This window comes from Oryctolagus cuniculus, chromosome 19 (genome assembly GCF_964237555.1).
Source record: "Oryctolagus cuniculus chromosome 19, mOryCun1.1, whole genome shotgun sequence".
NCBI lineage: Eukaryota > Metazoa > Chordata > Mammalia > Lagomorpha > Leporidae > Oryctolagus > Oryctolagus cuniculus.
The window spans coordinates 8,769,742-8,789,945 of NC_091450.1; the positions used below are offsets into that span (position 1 = coordinate 8,769,742).

At 38.9% G+C, this 20,204-nt stretch overlaps 2 protein-coding genes across 2 annotated transcripts in view; both read left to right on the forward strand.

Annotated features, from left to right (window-relative positions):
- LOC138847136 (ankyrin repeat domain-containing protein 26-like) overlaps positions 1–20,204 on the forward strand; it is a 271,305-nt gene that overhangs the window by 406 nt on the left and 250,695 nt on the right. The window contains exon 2 of the mRNA XM_070064933.1: positions 895–1,089. Within this exon, the coding sequence (XP_069921034.1) occupies positions 962–1,089 (128 nt within the window). The 5' untranslated portion in view covers positions 895–961. The remainder of the gene's footprint in view (positions 1–894; positions 1,090–20,204) is intronic.
- LOC138847058 (ankyrin repeat domain-containing protein 26-like) lies at positions 2,879–17,931 on the forward strand. The gene is made up of 6 exons (XM_070064696.1): positions 2,879–2,914; positions 4,503–4,640; positions 10,120–10,337; positions 11,480–11,708; positions 16,632–16,676; positions 17,765–17,931. The coding sequence occupies exons 1-6, from the start codon at positions 2,879–2,881 to the stop codon at positions 17,816–17,818; spliced, it is 720 nt and encodes a 239-aa protein (XP_069920797.1). The 3' UTR covers positions 17,819–17,931.

Here is a 20,204-nt window from a genome sequence, read left to right on the forward strand (position 1 = left end):
ATGATTAAGTCATTAATTTTTGTACATTATGTTGTTGACCATTGAGTTGGCTGAAACAATAATCATTGCCAATGGTTCAAAATTTGCGGTTTTTTATTCCTAGACTTTAATGTCAAAGTTAAAAATTTCATCTGCTTGGAATGTAACTGGCTTGAGCATCTACATTCAGGGAGAGAATTCGGTAAAAAATCACCCAGTTGCTTTTTTTTTTTTTCTGACAGGCAGAGTTAGACAGAGAGAAAGAGAGAGAGAGAAAGGTCTTCCTTTTTCTGTTGGTTCACACCCCAAGTGGCCACTATTGCTGGTGCTTTGCGGCCGGCGCACCGCGCCGATCTGAAGCCAGGAGCCAGGTGCTTCCTCCTGGTCTCCCATGCGGGTGCAGGGCCCAAGGACCAGGACCATCCTCTACTGTACTCCCGGGCCACAGCAGAGAGCTGGACTGGAAGAGGGGCAACCAGGACAGAATCCGGCACCCCGACCAGGGACTAGTGCCGCAGGCGGAGGATTAGCCTAGTGAGCCACAGCACCGGCCCCAAGTTGCTTACTAAGAGTCACAATTTCTAGCATGGGACCTTTGATAAGTACAGACAACTTTCTAACTTGTTATATTTTAAGCAGAAAAAAGCAAAGTATTATATAATATTTTAGCCACTGTCATTATTGGATATTATAATATAGTAGAACTAGACAGGGTGGGAATAAAACAGTAAAATAAAGAGGGGCCCCATTTGGAAGTTTTGAAAATTCAAGAATAATTGAAACCAAAAATTTACAATAACTTCAATGACATGTATTGATGAAACTAAGTAAACCAAAAATATTTCATTGACTGAAATCATGATAAAACTAATAATCAAATAGTAATATCCATAAAAATGTTTTTTATTGCACAAGGAGTAACTTAATATGAAACTTTTCATTAAAGTTTGAACAAGAAAGAAAGACACACAAAAGTAATGAAATGGGAACATCAGAAAACCTCCCATATGATGATGATCATGGTGGTGGTGGTACATTAACTCAACAGAGAGAGAGTGGAAAAACTGATCATCAGCAATTTCCTACTAAAGAGGATGAAGAACATAATGGGTGAGCCTGCAGCAATATTTTACAGATGACTGTTATTGTCCTATCAAACTAATTCTGATTTGGGCTAATATTAATGAATATAAAATTCTGCACATGTACTAAGGATCTTCAGTCTTGCCTTATAATAAAAATACAAATCAATATTTAAATATTATCTTCCTAATCATATTGATGCATGTTTTATTTTTAAGACAATAACCAAGCAAATATGAGGACAAAAACATTTTCATAGAGTGTTGGTAAATAAAATTGGGAAGTCCTTTTGAAGGGTAACTTAGTAGTATGTATCAAAATTTGGTATATGTTATCCCTTTAACCTTGCAATAGATTCACTCTAGGACTAGGCCCTACTTGAAAACATGGCCATGGCCCAGGTGCTTGGGCCCTGCACCCCATGGGAGACCAGGAAAAGCACCTGGCTCCTGGCTCCTGCCATCGGATCAGCGTGGTGCGCCGGCCGCAGCGCGCTGGCCGCGGCGGCCATTGGAGGGTGAACCAACGGCAAAGGAAGACCTTTCTCTCTGTCTCTCTCTCTCACTGTCCACTCCGCCTGTCAAAAAAAAAAAAAAAAAGAAAACATGGCCTAATTTGCACACATTTGTTAGCACATCCATGATAGTATTTTGCTGAGAATTTTTTTATCTTGTTCATCAGTGATATTGGTCTTTGGCTAGGTTCTCCCTCATGCACTATATCCCCAGTGGCATGGGATGCCACAGTCTGCCCTTACCTCACTCTCTAAACCTGGTGTCTCCTACAGCCCCCAGCTGCGAGATTGGTTGACCTTTGTGATACATTTATGGACAGGGCTTATCTCTGACAGGCCATCTTTCAGAAATGAAAATTTGACTTGATTAGTTGGAGAGTGAGGCTAGTAGTCATTAATTAACTGAAGAGATTTAAAACTGGTTGTGGGTGATTATTTCTTACCCTGGCTACAGGGAAAACTTAACAAGATGCTTTCCATTTAACAATTGCCTTCAGGGGCAAGCCTAAGCGCAGCAGACAAGATGTCCATTGAGATGTCATCCCCTATCAGAGTACCTGGGTCTGATATCTAGCTTGGACTCTTAACTCCTTTCTTGTTCCAAAATGAATTTTTAAATTTCCTACAAGGTTACACTGTAGTCAACAGTATGAGCTAAACATATTGAAAAGAAGGATACATAAAATGTATGGAGTATCCAAGAGCCTACTCTTGGATAACAGTAATCAAAGTTTTGTGAAAGAAATATGAAGGTAGTGTCTCAAACTAAATCGTTTTTAGAGATACATGTATTTCCTGAAGATTAATCTTTTCTAACCACTACATACAACTATAAATAGCAATCATTAAAGATTCATTAATTTAAATCATCTTTCCTAAATCAAAAGAAGAAAAGGTAATTTTTGACTTGTAACTTTACTTCAAAATTCCTTTTGATAAACTGATTATCAATTATCAGAACATTCTTTCACCACTACCTTTCAAGTATATCTGCCTTTGGAAGAGATTAAAATGATAAATTAGTAACAGGAAAATTAAAAAGTAAAGATACTTGAGAACATAGACATTTCATTATAATAAACATACTAAGATCATGATAACAAAATGATTTTTTTAGTTTCTAACAAACTGAATTTTAAGATAAGTATATGTAACTGTATATTTACCTTAAAACAAGTAAAATAGAACAGGTAATGCTCATGCATTGTCTAAAAATTTAGGGAGCAGTTAAGAAGGAAAGAAGAACAATGTAGTAAGGAAGTGACAGTGAAACAACTTGAACTGACCCTCAGAACACTAGAAATGGAATTGGAGGCTGTAAGAAATAACTTGAATCAGGTAAATTAATCTTTGCTTTATTCTTTATAAATATCATTACATCTATATCTATATTTATATCTATATCTATATCTATATAAATTTTAATGTCAGTGTTGTGGTGTAGCAGGTTAAGCTGCTGCTTGCACATGCTGGCATTCCCACACAGAGTGTTGGTCCCCATCCTCATTATTCCACTTTTTTTTTTTAACAGGCAGAGTGGACAGTGAGAGAGAGAGAGAGACAGAGAGAAAGGTCTTCCTTTTGCCGTTGGTTCACCCTCCAATGGCCGCCGCAGCTGGCATGCTGCGGCCAGCACACCACGCTGATCCAAAGGCAGGAGCCAGGTGCTTCTCCTGGTCTCCTATGGGGTGCAGGGCCCAAGGACTTGGGCCATCCTCCACTGCCTTCCCTGGCCACAGCAGAGAGCTGGCCTGGAAGAGGGGCAATTGGGACAGAATCCGGTGCCCCAACCAGGACTAGAACCCGGTGTGCCGGAGCCACTAGGAGGAGGATTAGCCTAGTGAGCCATGGTGCCGGCCATTGTTCCACTTTTGATTCAGCTCCCTGCTAATACACTTGCAAAAGCAGCAGAAGAGGGCCCAAGTACTAGGGTCCCTGTCATCCCTATGATTCGAGACCCGATTCCGGGTTCCTGGCTTTGGCCTGGTATAGACCTGGTTGTTGCAGTCATTTGAAAAGTAAACCAGCAGATGGAAGGTCTCTTTCTGTCTCTTCCTCTCTCTCTGTATGCTCTGCCTTTCAAATAAATAAATACATCTTTTTTAAAAAAAGATATCATTTAGATTTAACATAACACAAATTGTTATCCTAAAGATGAATTATGATATTTACTGCTAAAATTATTGATTGTAAATCACGGCACCTAGTGAGACTCAGTACATGCTTCCTGCATGAAGCAATAAAAGGTGAATTGAGATTAGTCACTCACGTGTTAATGTAGACATTTTATGTTAAATAAATAGTTTATAAATGGCTTTTAAATTATAGTGAAGCTAGCAAAACGTTTTATAAATAACTTCATTTATGATAACATGTGACTGTACTTAAGAAGTATTTTTGCTTTGAAGAATTTGGCTGTCATTTCTCCTATTAAAATTTAAACAATTGGGGCAGGTGCTGTGGGGCAGCAGGTTAAGCTGCCGTCTGCAGTGCTGACATCCCATATGGGCACTGGTTTGAGTCCCAGCTGATCCACTTCTGATCCAGCTCCTTTCTAATGTGCCTGGGAAAGCAGTAAAGGTGGCCCAAGTGCTTGGGCCCTTATACCTATGTGGGAGACCTGGAACAATCTCTTAGCTCCTGGCTTCAGCCTACTCAGGCCCAGACATTGCGGCCGTTTGGGGAGTGAACCAGATAAAAATCTGTGTCTGTGTCTGTGTGTGTGTGTGTGTGTCTTCCACCCTGTATTCTGATTTATAAGTACATAAATATTTCTAAAAATTTTGAATAATTCAAGTGACAAGAAGATCTTTAGTAGGTTGCTTTCTTGTAACATTTATTTTTTCTTAGGTTCTGCTCTTACTCTTTATGATTTTTTTCTTTTCAAATGTTTTAAGACCAAAAAGTTAATGAAATGTGTCTCTAGGTTGAAGAAGAGCAAAACAACACCCAGAGACATCTTTCTGCAAAAGAGAAGGCCATAGTATTCAAAGACGAAATTCTGATCATTCACCTTGGCAAGCAAAAAGGGACAGAAATGACTAAAATGAAAATGAATGATGAGGTATTTTTAGTCATTTTGAAATCTGTGTTTTCATATGTATATGTATTCATACAGTTGCAAGGATAATTGAAAGTATAACGCATTTTAAAACCACATCTAGTTGAAAGTGGTGGTGGTGGTGGTGGCATTCTTTCAGTAAATACCATCTACATTTATTTTCTATTTTTATAAAAAAAGAATCTGCTAGTACTCATGGATAAATTGTATGTATTACTTTTTTGTACTGATGCCAGTATTACAATATGAGACCATTGCTATAGGTTTAGTCTCTACCATTTCCAAGGAAATCCTGACATTAACCCAGTTTTCTACTCAGCTCACAATTAGTTTGTACTAATATAGAATAAAAAAGTATCACATTATTTTAGGTTTTGAAAAAAAAATTTGTTATGCTCATATCGAGAAATCTAACCTAAAATAGTAAAAGACAAAATGTAATGTTAATGAAAACAACACTAGAAAGTTAACTCTTACAAAATCAACAGAAGAGTACAATACCAGGTATCTACAGAAGTAATCCACATGGAGAAAACTGAGTGTGGGGTTGAGAAGTGAACTAGAATGAAGAGACCAAAGTATAACTAACCCCAGGGAAGAGGTCTTGGTCTAGAAATACAGATTAAGCAATGTAAGTTGAAGCCTTGATATTTGAGGAACCTTGAGAGAATTTTTAAAGAGTAACAGAAAGTGAAGGAACTAAAATTCAGGGGTTTCTCCCTTTAGCAGTGAAGGGGGGGGGCAGTGGCGCTGTGGCATAGTGGGTGAAGCCACTATGAAGCCATATGGGTGCCATTTTGAGTCTCAGCTGCTCCACTTCAGATCCCGCTCTCTGCTATGGCCTGGGAAAGCAACAGAAGATGGCCCAAGTGCTTGGGCCCCTGTTCCCATGTGGGAGACCTGGAAGAAGCTCCTGGCTCCTGGCTTCGGATCAGCACATCTCCGGCCATTGCAGCCAACTGAGGAGTGAACCAATGGATGGAAAATCTCTCAATCTTTCTCTTTCTCTCTCTCTCTCTGCCTCTCCTTCTCTCTGTGTGTAACTCAGACTTCCAAATAAATAAATCTTTTTTTAAGATTTTATTTATTTATTTATTTATTTGACAGGTAGAGTTACAGACAGTGAGAGAGAGAGACAGAGAGAAAGGTCTTCCTTCCATTGGTTCACCCCCCAAATGGCTGCTATGGCCGGCGCTGTGCCAAGCTGAAGCCAGGAGCCAGGTGCTTTTTCCTGGTCTCCCACATGGGTGCAGGCACCCAAGCACTTGGGCCATCCTCCACTGCCCTCCCGGGCCACAGCAGAGAGCTGGACTGGAAGAGGAGCAGCCGGGACTAGAACCCAGTGCCCATATGGGATGCCGGCTCTACAGATGGAGTACTAACAAAGTGAGCTGTGGTGCCAGGTCCCAAATAAATAAATCTTTAAAAACAAAAAGAAGTGAAGTGGGATTAGGGAAGCAGAGGGTGGGATGTGCTTGCTATTAGCCATTGTCACTGAGAAGGATGGTAGAACGAGGACTGAAAGAGCACCGGGTGACCCTTAAGAGTTGTGACTGCAACTGTAGGATTGAAAACCCGATTTTAGCAATAATTGATTTTTAAAAGAGATCTGTGGATGAGACCATGCATTAAAGGCTATGAGAGTCCAACAAAAGGAGAGAAACAGTGTAAAAGTAATTAGAATCAAGCAAGTTATTTTTTTGTCTTATAGAGCAGACTTAAGCTTTATACCTAAAGAGAAATGGAAAAAGAAAAACTAAAGATAAGTAAGGATCAAAAATTTAATAGGGGATGGCATTGTGGCATACTGGGTAAAGCTGCCACCTAGAGTGCTGGCATCCTATATGCATGCCGGTTCAAGTCCCAGCTGTTCCACTTCTGATACAGCTCCCTGCTAATGTGCTTGGGAATACAGTGGAAGATGGCCCAGGTCCTTGGACCCCTACACCCACGTGGGAGACCTGGAAGAATCTCCTGGCTCCTGTCTACAGATCAGCCCAGCTCCAGCCATTGTGGCCATTTGGGGAATGAACAAGCAAATGGAAGAACTCAGCTTCTGCCTCTACCCCTCTCTCTCTGTAACTCTGCCTTTCAAATAATTAAATTTAAAATAAATTTAAAAAAATATATACCAGATGTGAATTTTCAAAAAACTCTCCATATGAATAAAGCCTACAATATTTTGAAACTCAAATATATAATTTTTCATTTTTCAATTTCTGAGATAAAATTTTGTGTTTACATTACAGTTAAAGATTTAATGCTCCACTAGAGTTCAACGAGTAAAAAGTAAAAATATCACGGTTCAACAGAAATATAGACAAAGACTATAAACTGCCATCAAATTAAAATATGTCAATTCCACTAACATGGTGAATTTCAAAATAATCACAGATCATTTAAAATTATAGTAGTATACCATTCTTAACAATTTGTTTGAAAAAGATATAAAACAAAGTTGTGAAAAGCATATTTACAGCAATACTGATACAGGCATTTCTTTGTTGTTTTTGTTTTTCACTTTAGCTCCCACATATAAGGGAGACCATGCAGTATTTCTTTTTAATGAGTTTTTAGGGCATCTTTTGAATCAAAAAGGTAAATTAAAGACGTTATTTAAAAAGTAATTCATTAACACTTAATATTTTATGTGCAAAACCTTCTATTTTTCACTTTCATTTGAAAGGTAGATTTGGAGGGAAGGGGAGAGAGAGAGCGCGAGAGAGCAAGATTTTCCATCCACTGGGTCACATCTCAAAATCCCACAACTGGGGCCGGCACTGTGGTGCAGCGAGTTAACGCCCTGGCCTGAAGCGCCGGCATCCCATATGGGCGCCAGTTCTAGTCCTGGCTGCTCCTCTTCTGATCCAGCTCTCTGCTATGGCCTGGGAAAGCATAAGAAGATGGCCCATGTCCTTGGGCCCAGGCACCCATATAGGAGACCTGAAGGAAGCTCCAGGCTCCTGGCTTTGGATTGATGCAGCTCTGGCCGTTGCAGCCAGTTGGGCAGTGAACCAACGGATGGAAGACCTCCCTCTCTGCCTCTCCTTTCTCTGTGTAACTCTCATTTTTAAATAAATAAATATATATATATTTTTAAATCCCACAACTGCCCAAGCTGGGCCAGGCCAAGGCCAGGGTCCCAGAACTCAACCTGAGTCACCAATATGGTTGACAGGGGCCCAAGCCCATGATTCACAGCTGATGCCTCCCTGGTTATACTTTAGAAGGAAGCTAGATGATTACAGTAGCCAGAAGTCAGATGGTGATATGGGATTTGGACATTCCAAGCAGCAAGTTAATTGCTGTGCAAAATACCTGCCTCAAAATCACTATTTTAACAAATAAATGCTGGCAATTTAAGGTCCAGAAATGATCATAAAAATCTAAAACAATGTGAGCTATTTTAAAAGGTCATTATTTTAGAAACATGCTTAGCATCAGGATTTTAGTGAACATATTGCCCATGACTCATAAAAAATGATATTTTAAAGAGTCTTTATAATTAAAAAATAATTTTCTTTAAAATATTTTTCAAAGTCTGAGGGTAACTGATTTTGTAAATGAGTCACAGATATTTTAATGCAGTAAATTCTGGTTTCTTTACATTTAATAGTCTTCCTTCAGCTTATGTCTCACATCAATTTTAGTTTCCACCACTATGTAGCAAGAAGTCTCTTGCCTCTAGGTTTTAGTGTCATTTTCTTCACTGGCCTGAAGCTCTTCCTGTCAATCTCTTTAAATGCCATTAAGCTTCCACTCACATCTCTTTGAAGTACTTTTGTTTTTCATTCTTACTCTTCTATCTTTTCAACTTCTACCTCCCTCTTGTCTGAAGGCATAGTACGTGCTTTAGATCTTGGTTTCTTTTTTTAAAAAAATAATTGTACCCCTCCATATTTACTATCAGTTTTCTATTACTGTGTAGCAAAACATCTCACCAGTCAGTATTTCTAGGACAGGTGTATGACCTGGCAGTTAAGAGGCCCATGTCCCATATCAGAATGCCTTGGTTTGATCCTTGGCTCTGGCACCAAATTCTAGCTTCCTTCCACTGTAGATCCTGGGAGGCAGAGGTGGTGGCTCAAGTTACTGGATCCCTGCGACCCATATGGGAGACCTGGATTTAGTTCCTTGTTGCTGGGTTCAGCCTCTCCCTCCACATTCACCCCGCACTCCTCTTCTTTCTTTGACTCTCTCTCCCTCCAAAAAGTAATTCAGTTTCAATGCAACATTTATTTTGTTTACAGACTGCAATTTAGTCAAGAGTCAAAGGACCACTCATTTATTATGCACTTAGCATCAGCTGAGATGAAGCTGGTGAACAGAATCATTACAGGTTTATTTACTAACACGTGTAGCAGTTGAAGCTTGGGTTTGATAAGGTCATTCACTGGGCAGTCGGAACACCTATGTGATGATTTGCCTTTGGCTGGGGTTTCCTCACAACACCAGGGCTGGATTAGAAGGGTGAGCTTCAGTAGAAAAACTCAGGTGGAAGCTGTATCACATCTCATCTTCTATCCTAAGGAAGGTCACCCAATAATGTTTCATATTCTGTCCAGCAGAAACCACAGTCAGTTCATATTCAGGTGACAGCACATCATGGAAGAAATGTCACCTTCTCTTACAAACTGATAATGACTATATATAAAAGAAATCAGTTATTTCTCAATATCACTGAAAGCCAGTGCTGCGGCTCAATAGGCTAATCCTCCGCCTTGCGGTGCCGGCCCACCGGGTTCTAGTCCCAGTCAGGGAGCTGGATTCTCTCCTGGTTGCCCCTCTTCCAGGCCAGCTCTCTGCTGTGGCCAGGGAGTGCAGTGGAGGATGGCCCAAGTACTTGGGCCCTGCACCCCATGGGAGACCAGGAGAAGCACCTGGCTCCCGGCTTCGGATCAGCGTGGTGTGCCGGCCACAGCGCGCTGGCCGCAGCGGCTATTAGAGGGTGAACCAATGGTAGAGGAAGACCTTTCTCTCTGTCTCTCTCTCTCTCTGTCCACTCTGCCTGTCAAAAATAAAAAAAATCACTGAATTTTCAGCAAGTTTTGTTGCTACCATTGTTGTTTAGTGGAAAATATCAAAGGTCGACAAGACAACTTTATTGACTGAGTTACTTTCATTCAGGAAAATACATAGATCAGCTCATTAAGTTTGTATACTGTGTGATGTGATTTCTCATTAAATCCACGAAAAATATGATATAGAAATTGTTATATTCTTTAATTTTATATGACATTATTTTGAATTTAAAAATTAAAATTGATTCTACTTTTTTGATTATTGTATTACATAAGTAGTAACATAAGAATGATTTACTTTTTATTACAATTCATAGTTCATTCATGGGTAACAAAGTACATATTTTAAACTTCTTATTTCACATTTTTAAAAATTGCTCTCTGAATCACTGATCCAAAACTAAAGGAAACAAATATACAATAACTATTCATGTGGTAATTATTTTTTAAATTTTCTCTAGGAACAAGCATCATCCAAAGAAAAAATTCAGCAGTTAAAAGAGACTAATAATGCTTCAATAATGAATCAAAAGGAACTCAGAATTAAAGAACTGGAGTATGAACTCTCCAAAATGAAAGCTGTTCAAGAAGATTCTATGATAAGAGAACTGGAAAAATATAAGCAACTGTATCTAGAAGAAGTACAAGTTAGAAAAACATTATATAATAAGCTAAATGAGTAAGTCAAATCATAGGCATAGAAAATAAGTTCATTAATATGCATCAGGTATAATTTTAATTAAGATATGTTGCTGTTATTAGTAGGAAATGAGTTAACTAGACAATTTCATGAAATGTTACTTGATGAAATTAACATAACTTTAGGACAATTTATGTAAATATTAATTATTCTAATTATTTTAGAGAAGACTGTTACTAAAACCCACGGGGTCAACTACTACAACAACTCCTAGCACTACTGGCACTCAGTAAATTAACTTTTCCTTCATTGTTATTGTTGACGTTATCACTAGAAAGTGCCTTGAGGACAAACGATCCTCTAGGTTTTCCACTCTACTTGTGGAATAGGTAAAGTTTAACTTAGAGAAGTGAAGTGTAATTCAGAGTGTTTCAAATTAAAATGTTTGCCAGCTGGAGGAAGTGTGTGGAAGACAGAAAGTCGAAGTCCACCTCTGATGCACTGGTAGCAATGTTATGCCCTAAATGCCCTTGGAAGTGCTGTGGAGTTTTTGATCACTGACTCAACTATGTGATTCTCCCCTAGAGAATATTGCTCCAAATTATCCCTCATTGCTTTAGTTTTTCTCAGGAAATAGGAAAAACAGGTGAAAAGCGCAGTGGTTCTCAAAGCAAATTCTTGAAACTGTCTTTGAGGATGTTCTTTAAATCTCAAAACTGGCTGGCCTTTTAATTGTATATATTTAAAGGTTGCAACATGATGGTTTTGATATATTTTATAGAGCGATAAGGTGACTTTAGTTGAGAAAATCAACATGTTCATCATCTCACATAGTTATCCTTTAAATGCAAGTGATACCAGTGCCATTCCCAAGAATCTCGTAAGTAGAGCCATTCCAGAGGCATCAGGTCAACCATACATCACTGATAGCCATTTTTCTTCCTCTCAATTTTTTTGAATCATCTGTTTATTAGTGATCCCCCAAAACATATGAACTATTTTGAATAATTTAAAACCTTTGTGTACAATAGGTATGTCCTGATATACTTTCACTGTTAAAACACTATGTAATAGGAAATTCCATTTACTCTTATGACCAGTTTCTTTCAAATGCAAGTTATTTGGGAATTATTTGGGGGAAAATCAAAATACTAAGTGTTTATCTTCTGTAATCTTAACAGGACTAATGTCACATTAGCAGAGGTCAGAACCAAACTTCTTCTGGAGAAGCAGCGGAACAGAGCTTTACTCAACACTCTTACTGTGAGACCCATCCCAGAGTCAACTTGTGTTGGAAATTTTAATAATAGCTCAGTGTTGAATAGAAATCTTACTCCAAAAGAAAACTTAATGATACCAACTTCAAGACAGCAGTCTTCATATAACAGCATGGTGGACTATTTGTTCATGGTTAGATTTTCTCTTTTTCCTTTGGGTCTAACAGTTTTATGACATTTTAGCTTTTATTTGGCAAAACACTGAATTTAATTGACTTATGTATATTAATGTCATAATTAATTAACACAGAAAGAAAATAAATTTTATACCATCAATTTTTAGTATTTCACTCAATAAATTTAACCAAACTGAAACATTTTAAGTTTCTTTTAAAATTGCATTTAAATTGGGCTTTAGGAATTGAGTAATTCTGCCTAACAACATGATATACTTTGAAATATTTGGCTCCATTTCTAGTTGATTTTCACTGTACTGTAGTTAAAAACCCTTTTATGGTTTTGTTGCACCATTAGTCCCCTGAAATCATTAGTGAGTGGTTGACATATAAACTTTTAACAGACAGATGTTTACTGTTTAAAGGATTTCAAGATAAACATTTTTATATATTAAACCTATAGCACTAAAGAATATCAAGTTTTGTTAAGTTATAATTCTTGGATCTTTTCTTCAGTAACAGTATATCCTTAATTGTTTCTTATTAATAAAGCAGTTTTACCACAATATTTGCAAAATGTGTTTACTGCCAGGAAAATGTACAATTTTAAGTAATTAGATGAAGCAAATATTTGGATTTGTAAAATGAAGTTCACCTTTCTTGCCATCACTTGAGTGTCTAATGATTAAGGTGGCAACTATCAATTGCAACTACTATCAAACAAAATCAGTTCTCTTCTTCCATCTCAGAATCCTGCGTAAAACTGCACATTGTGCCCCGCTCCAACAAAGGTGTAACAGGAAACATCAAGTACAAACACACAATTTCATTCATGGTAAAAGTCCACTTCTGGGTATGTAGAAATGGATCCCACAGTGACAAAATATAACAATTGTGAAGCTGGTAAAACCCAGCTGACCCAGTTTAAGACATTTGCTTTATGCCTTGACCATTTTTTGACTGGGGGAAATTACAAAACAATTCAACATTTGTTCAAACAAAAAATAAAGACTCATGGCAACCAGTTTTCAATTTGTATTTTTGCTATTTAATTGATGCACACTGAATTATAGTTTTGATGGTGTTTTCAGGATCTCTGTAATGCAAAGTACATCTGGCTCATATTACACACTATGTCTTCATGACTCAATTTTGGTAGATTGTATGTGTCTAGGAATCTATCCACTTCTACTAGGTTTCCTAATTTGTTAGCATACAGCTCTTTGTAGTAATTCCTGATGATTCTTATTTCATTGGGATTTGTTGTTACATTTCTTTTTCACCTCTAATTTTATTGATTTGGGTCTTCTCCCTCTTTTTTCGTGGTTAATTGTGTCAATGGTGTATTAATTTTATTTTTAAAAAGACCAGTTCTTCATTTCACCAATTTTTTGTATTTTTGTTTCAATTTTGTTTATTTGCTCTCAAATTTTAATTATTTCTTTTCTCCTACTAATTTGGGTTTGGCTTGGTTTTTAGGTCCTTGAGATGCACTGATAGCTCATTTATTTGGTACCTTTCCAATTTCTTCACATAGGCACCGATTGCTATAACCTTCCCTCTTAACACTCCTTTTGTTATATCCCATTTTTTATATGATATATTCATTTGCTTTCAGAAATTTTTTTATTTCTCTCTTGATTTCTTCTATGACCCACAATTCATTCAGGAACATGTTGCTCAGTTTCCATGTGTTTGCATATGATCTAGAGATTCTTGAGTTGTTGATTTCCAGCTTTATTCCATTGTGGCCAGAAAAGACACATGGTATTATTTCAATTTTTTTGAACTTGTTGACACTTGCTTTATGGCCTACCATATGCTGTATTCTAGAGAATGCTCCATGCACTGATGAGAAGAATGCACATTCTGCCACTGTGAGGTGAAACGTTCTGTAAATATTTGTTAGGTCCATTTGGTCTATAGCGTCAATTAACTCTGTTGTTTCTTTGCTGATTTTCTGTCTGGTTTATGTGTCCATTGCTAATAGTGGGGTGCTGGTTCCCTGTTACTATGTGTTTCAGTCTTTGCCTCACTTTAGATCCATTAACATTTATTTTAAATAGCCAGGCAGCCAGGCACCTTGTATTTAAGTATGTATATATTTCTCACAGTCACATCTTCCTGTTGAATTGATCCTTAATATTACATAGTGCTAGTCCCCGTCAGGGTGCCGGATTCTGTCCCGGTTGCTGCTCTTCCTGTCCAGCTCTCTGCTGTGGCCTGGGAATGCAGTGGAGGATGGCCCAAGTCCTAGATGAGTGGTGAAAAATTCTTTCACTTTCTGTTTGTTGTGGAAGGACTTTATTTCACCTTCATTCATAAAGGATAGCTTAGTAGGATACAGTATTCTAGTTTTTTTTTTTCTTTTAGGATTTGGACTATATTTCACCATTCCCTTCCAGCTTGTATGGCTTCTAATGAGAAGTCAACTACAGTCTAAAAATACTCTGAAAGTAATCTGGCATTACTCTCCTGCATATTCTACAATGCTTTCTTTATTGTTTTACTGTGGAGAGTTTTACTACAATGTATCATAATGAAAATCTTTTCTTGTCATGTCTGTTAGGAGTTCTATGTGCTTCCTCTACTTGGGCATCCCTTTCTTTCTCCAAACTGGGGAGATTTTCTGTAATTATTTCACTAAGTAGGCCTTCAAGTCCATTCTCTCTTTCCACACCTTCAGGAACTCCTAAGACCCATATGTTTTGTTATTTGGTAGTATCCCATAAATCTCCAACACTGATTTTTAAATTTTCTATTTTCTTCTTAGGTTTTGTTGTTGTTGTTTTTGGTCTGACTGCAGGATTTCTGAAGATTTATCTTCTATCTGCTTTTTGCTACCTCCCCAAATCTGCTGTTAAGGCTTTCCACTACATTTTTATTTGATCTATTGAATTCTTCATTTCTAATTTTTTTTATTTCTCTTTAAAATCTCAATTTCATGAGAAAAACTTTCTTTCATGTCATGCATGGTTTTCTCTAGTTCCTGAATTTGCTTCTGACTGCTTTTGAGTAATCCTATAATTAACTTTTAAAATTCCATTTCTGACATTTCATCAATCTCTTCATCTTCACTTTCTAATATTGAAATGTTGTGTTCCTTTCTGGGGTTCATGGTGTCTTTCTTATTCTTGTTTCTTGAATTTCTGCATTTATTTTTAGGAGTTAATTTTTTCCCCCTCTGATGGCTTTTATCTTTGAGCTGTGCCTCTGTGGCTTGGTGGAATGTCAGTGCTTTCCCTGAATGTGAGAGGTATGTGGTGGGTGTGTACAGGGGACCCTGGTAAGTGCTCTGGAGTGCAGCAAGTATCCAGGGTAACACTCAGATTGAAGGTGGTAGCTCTCCTCTTACTAGCCAAAGGTGGGAGGTGGTCACGTCTGTTAGTGTGATCACTCCCTCACCTCCCCTCCTTTAAGCTGAGCAATGACTGGGTGTTAGTCAACAGTTTGCTCAACACTCATTGTCATGAATAATCTGTGGAGTCCTCCCTGTGAGCACAGCTATGGATGCAATGAGCTGCCCCAGCAACCAAGTTGTTCCAATAGTGTGGCTTTGCACAGAGCTTGCCCTGAACCCCAATTACATCCTGCCCCCTTTCACATAGTCACAGTGGTTTTTTTAACTTATTTTATTTATTTGAAAGAGTTAGAGAGAGGTCTTCCATCCACTGGTTCACTCCCCAGATGGCCACAACGGCCGGAGCTGTACCAATCTGGAGCCAGGAGCCAGGAGCTTTTTCTGGGTCTTCCACACAGGTGCAGAGGCCCAAGGTCTTGGGCCATCTTCTACTAATTTCCCAGGCCACAGCAGAGAGCTGGATCAGAAGAGAAGCAGCCGGGACTAGAACCGGCACCCACATGGGATGCTGGCACTTCAGGCCAGGGCTTTAACCCACTGCACCACAGTGCTGGCCCCAATCACAGTGTTTTCACAGCCTCAGCACCCAGGGATCCCATAGTCAAGCAGTGCAAGAGTCCACTCCACCCCCCTAGCCTGTATGGTCCATAGAAAAACTGGGGGGTTCCCAGAGACACTGCCTGTATGTGTTTCACCTGGGCAGAATGAGTCTGATCCCCCCAGCCAGACTCAAAGTCATTGGGGAATGTGGATTTTTCCCTCTGGTAAAATTCCTAGATCACAAGCATGCACAGTACCCACTGGCTGCAGCCCTACTCCTTTCACAATTGTACTGGGTGGGTACAAGAGGGGATGGGGCACTTCCCTTTGGTGAGGATGGCTCCCCCTCTCTGCCCACTACCCAGAGTGTACAGCAGAGCTGTTGTTTCCCCAATGACAAGGCGGGGACAGGCCCCTCTAACTGACTCAAACTGCTGTGGTTGCCTCTGCCAACAGTCCCTATTAAGATGTTTTGTGTGCACGGAAGAGCTAGAGCAGCTTCTCCTGTTTATGTCCAAAATGACATCAGTATTTTCCCTGGAGTGGAAGGGGAAGAAATGGAGAGAGGGAAACACATTTCTTTCTTTTTCCTCTCTCTGGGTGAGCAGCTGCCCAGCTCCCCTGAGGGTTCCGGGTCAGACTCAATCATGGTGCAATCTACTAATCTCTCCCTCCAGCTGTATCAACAGTGGTGTGAGCCAGTGCAGTCTGAACTCACCTTGCTCACCAGAGTGGGCTGTTGTGTACTTCGTTGTTTTCAAACTCTCTGCTCCATGTCACTGCTGCACGTTTGTCCCTTCACTGAGGTCCATGCCATTTCCACTGCTTTCGCAGGATCTCCCACTGAAGTTTTCCCTGAGTGTACCTTCTCCACTTTTTCTGATCAGTTTATGCAGCCTAGAATAGGCCTCCCTGTTGCTATTCCGCCATCTATATTTATGTAACTATTAAGGCATTTGCGAGTTAGTCATAGTATTATTTAAAGGTCACATTTTATAATATCTCATTCCAATGATGACTTATATTTAACTTGTTTCAGATGCTGGAGGAGATGCAAACCGATATAAGTAGAGACCTAGATGAGGTATGTTGCCAAAATGTGCCAATTAAACTTAGGTTAAATCTAAATTTAATTGGCCTCTGAAATAAACTATAAGCAGGAAATGACATCACTATCCAATGTTTGGTTAATAGATGCTAGTGTGAACTTCTTACATGCATCTAATAAAATATGCAAAAACAAACATTGAGAATGAGTAATATATTTATTCCTTAGTCATCATGCTATATAGTTTTTTAAAAATCTCAAAAAGCTTAGGCAACTTTTCTGTCTCTACACTTTCTTGACTTCTGCCATCCATCTGACATTGTTAGCCTGCATACTGAAACTATTCAAAGAAGACTAAACTATGGCACCATGAGGTTTTCAGGTGTATAGTAGTGACACAGTAAGAAAAAAATCCCAACTCATCTAGAAATACTTAGCCAAGCTAACAGTTCACAAGCTGTTACTTGATAGATGGCATTTAACTTCTCTAGTCATTTCCCTTGTCACTGGTCTACCTTTCACCTCCCAGGAAATTCCATATTTCTGAGCATGAAATAAAAACAGCCAAATTCTTGTCAAGCCAGGCTACACTATTTATAATTCCACAGCCATCTTCTTCATGTCTAGTTTTTTGCAAATATTCTGCTTCTCCCTCCTTCTGGTGTAATTTTTACTTGTCCTGCAGTTATCAGTGTTATGTAACCTCCTCAAAAATCCTGCAATATTATAAAAACAAGACACATGTTCCTTATGTGTGTTCCAGCAGCACTCTACTCCATTCCTGTTGTGTGCACTAATCTATATGGAAACTGTCTGTTCATCTGGTTTTTCAGGGGGTTATTGTATTATGGGTGATAGACTATATCATCTTCATTATGTAATTCCACTTTTCAACAAATGGTTGCCCAATAAATGGGTGAAGAATGAGAAAATTAGAAGCTCTGAAACTTAACTCACAATAGTACCTAATTCCATGTACAACTATGGGCAAAAACATGTACAATAGTAATTTTGTACTATAGTTACACATATTTTTTTCTTCTCAACAGTGATAAAGTTTTCAGTTTTTATACTGACTTATTTAACTATGAAGTCTTTGACATAAAGATTATTTTTCTTTCCAGATATTGCTGAACTTGGATCTGGATCTTACGGAACCTTTATCTAATGTCAAATAAGTCAAATCTAAATCAAGATCGAGTTTTGAAAGAATTAATGTTTACACACTTGAAAGAAATATTATATATTCTGTGAGATAATAAAATTTTCTTGGGACCTGTTCATATAACACTTTAATGTTTCCTATTTAAGATATGGCATAAAGGCCGGCGCCGTGGCTCAACAGGCTAATCCTCCACCTTGCGGCGCCGGCACACCGGGTTCTAGTCCCGGTCAGGGCGCCGGATTCTGTCCCGGTTGCCCCTCTTCCAGGCCAGCTCTCTGCTGTGGCCAGGGAGTGCAGTGGAGGATGGCCCAAGTACATGGGCCCTGCACCCTATGGGAGACCAGGAGAAGTACCTGGCTCCTGCCATTGGATCAGCGTGGTGCACCAGCCACAGCGCGCTGGTCGCAGTGGCCATTGGAGGGTGAACCAACAGCAAAGGAAGACCTTTCTCTCTGTCTCTCTCTCTCTCTGTCTACTCTACCTGTCAAAAAAAATATGGCATAAAAACATTTACTGAAGGAAAATATTTTTGTTTATCTGTGAGGAAAATATATACAGCATTTTTTTTATTTTAATAATTTGGAATACAGACAGATAGGAAAGGGTGAGAGTGTGTGCCACCAGTATACTCCCACATGGCTACAATGGTCATGGCCCGGCAGACTGCAGCCAGGAACTCAGTCCAGGTCTCTCACAAGGGTCATAGGAAACCAACAACTTGGGTCATCACTTGGGGCCTCCCAAATGTGTGCACTAACAGGAAATTGGAATCAGGAATGCATCTAGGACTCAAACTCAGGTACTCTGATATGGGAGTAGCTGTCCCAAGCAAATCTTAACTGCTGTACCCAAAGGCCCCACATAGTATGTTAATCTTTCCCTTGGTATATGCAAGTAACTTTTGAGTTTTCTAGCCAGCTGTTACACAGCACCCAAACAATGAAGCTGTCAATAATTTAGTGCAGTTAATGTATGGATTACTTATATTTCCTAATTTTTGATATTAAATACAAACCTGAAGAACTGGGTATCATTTTGGTATACTGGTACTGTAGCCATTGTCAACATTTGGATGTTTTATAATTTTTTATAATTATATCAAACACGTAATTTTAAGTACTGATTTAAATAGATCATCCCTCACAGAGAAATAATGTTCACCAAAAGGTTTTCACCTTTTCTGTTTTTATGTGTATTATGTATTTGTGATTAACTTATAGAAACAAGATTTTAAGAAGAGTCCCAAGTTTTAATATCAAGAATATCCTCCATGAACCATTTGAGAATAAACTGGTGATGACATCACCTGATTATTTTAATATGTATGTCCTATGACTAAGAATATTCTACGTAACTACAACACAAACTTCAAAATTGGAAAAGTGACATAAATACATTCTATCCTGTAATCCTCAGACTCTTTCAAGTTTTGCTAACTGTGTACAGTGTCTTCTCTTTCCAAAAGTCCCATTCAAATCCAGGGACAGCATTTAGCTATTGTGTTTCTTAGAATCTCTAGGTTTGAACAGTTCCTCCGTCTTTCTTTGATCTTCAGGACCTTAAGTGTTTTGAAAAGTAAGTCCCAATCATATAGAATGTGCCTCAACTGGCTTTTTTTTTTTTGACATTTCATTATGACTAGGTTCTGTCCACACAGTTTTTCATTTATTTTCTTTTTCTTTTGATTTTCTTTATTTTTATTTATTTTCTCTTTACACACTATGATGTGACCTACAGTTTTTATTTGTTGTATTACTGGTGATGTTAACATTGTTCATTAAAGGTGGTGTCTGGTTTTCTCCTCTATAATGTTGCTTGTTCATTTTGCAACTAGTTTTCTGGAGGAAGATTATTTGAGGCATTATAGATATCCTTGTTCCTCACCAAACTTTCAATTTGGTCATCTGTTTGTATGAGTATTCATTTTTTTTTTTGACAGGCAGAGTGGACAGTGAGAGAGAGAGGCAGAGAAAGGTCTTCCTTTGCCGTTGGTTCACCCTCCAATGGCCACCGCGGCCAGCACGCTGCGGCCTGTGCACCACGCTGATCCAATGGCAGGAGCCAGGTACTTATCCTGGTCTCCCATGGGGTGCAGGGCCCAAGGACTTGGGCCATCCTCCACTGCACTCCCTGGCCACAGCAGAGAGCTGGCCTGGAAGAGGGACAACCGGGACAGAATCCGGCGCCCCAACTGGGACTAGAACCTGGTGTGCCGGCGCCACAAGGCGGAGGATTAGCCTAGTGAGCCGCGGCGCTGGCCTGTATGAGTATTCATACAAACAGTTTGTATCCGTATTCACAGATTGCTATAGTTTGTGCATTCTAATTTGTTCATATCATTTTTAAATCTTTTAGAAATATTCTATTTGGAAATTTTAGACTTAGATAACATTGTAGGA

Excerpts from the sequence above, each read along its gene's own strand:
- LOC138847058 (XM_070064696.1), top strand. The coding sequence starts at position 2,879 with ATGGAATTGGAGGCTGTAAGAAATAACTTGAATCAG. Across the intron at positions 10,338-11,479 it reads TTATATAATAAGCTAAATGA|GACTAATGTCACATTAGCAG; the intron begins GTAAGTCAAATC and ends TAATCTTAACAG. Across the intron at positions 11,709-16,631 it reads TGGTGGACTATTTGTTCATG|ATGCTGGAGGAGATGCAAAC; the intron begins GTTAGATTTTCT and ends AACTTGTTTCAG.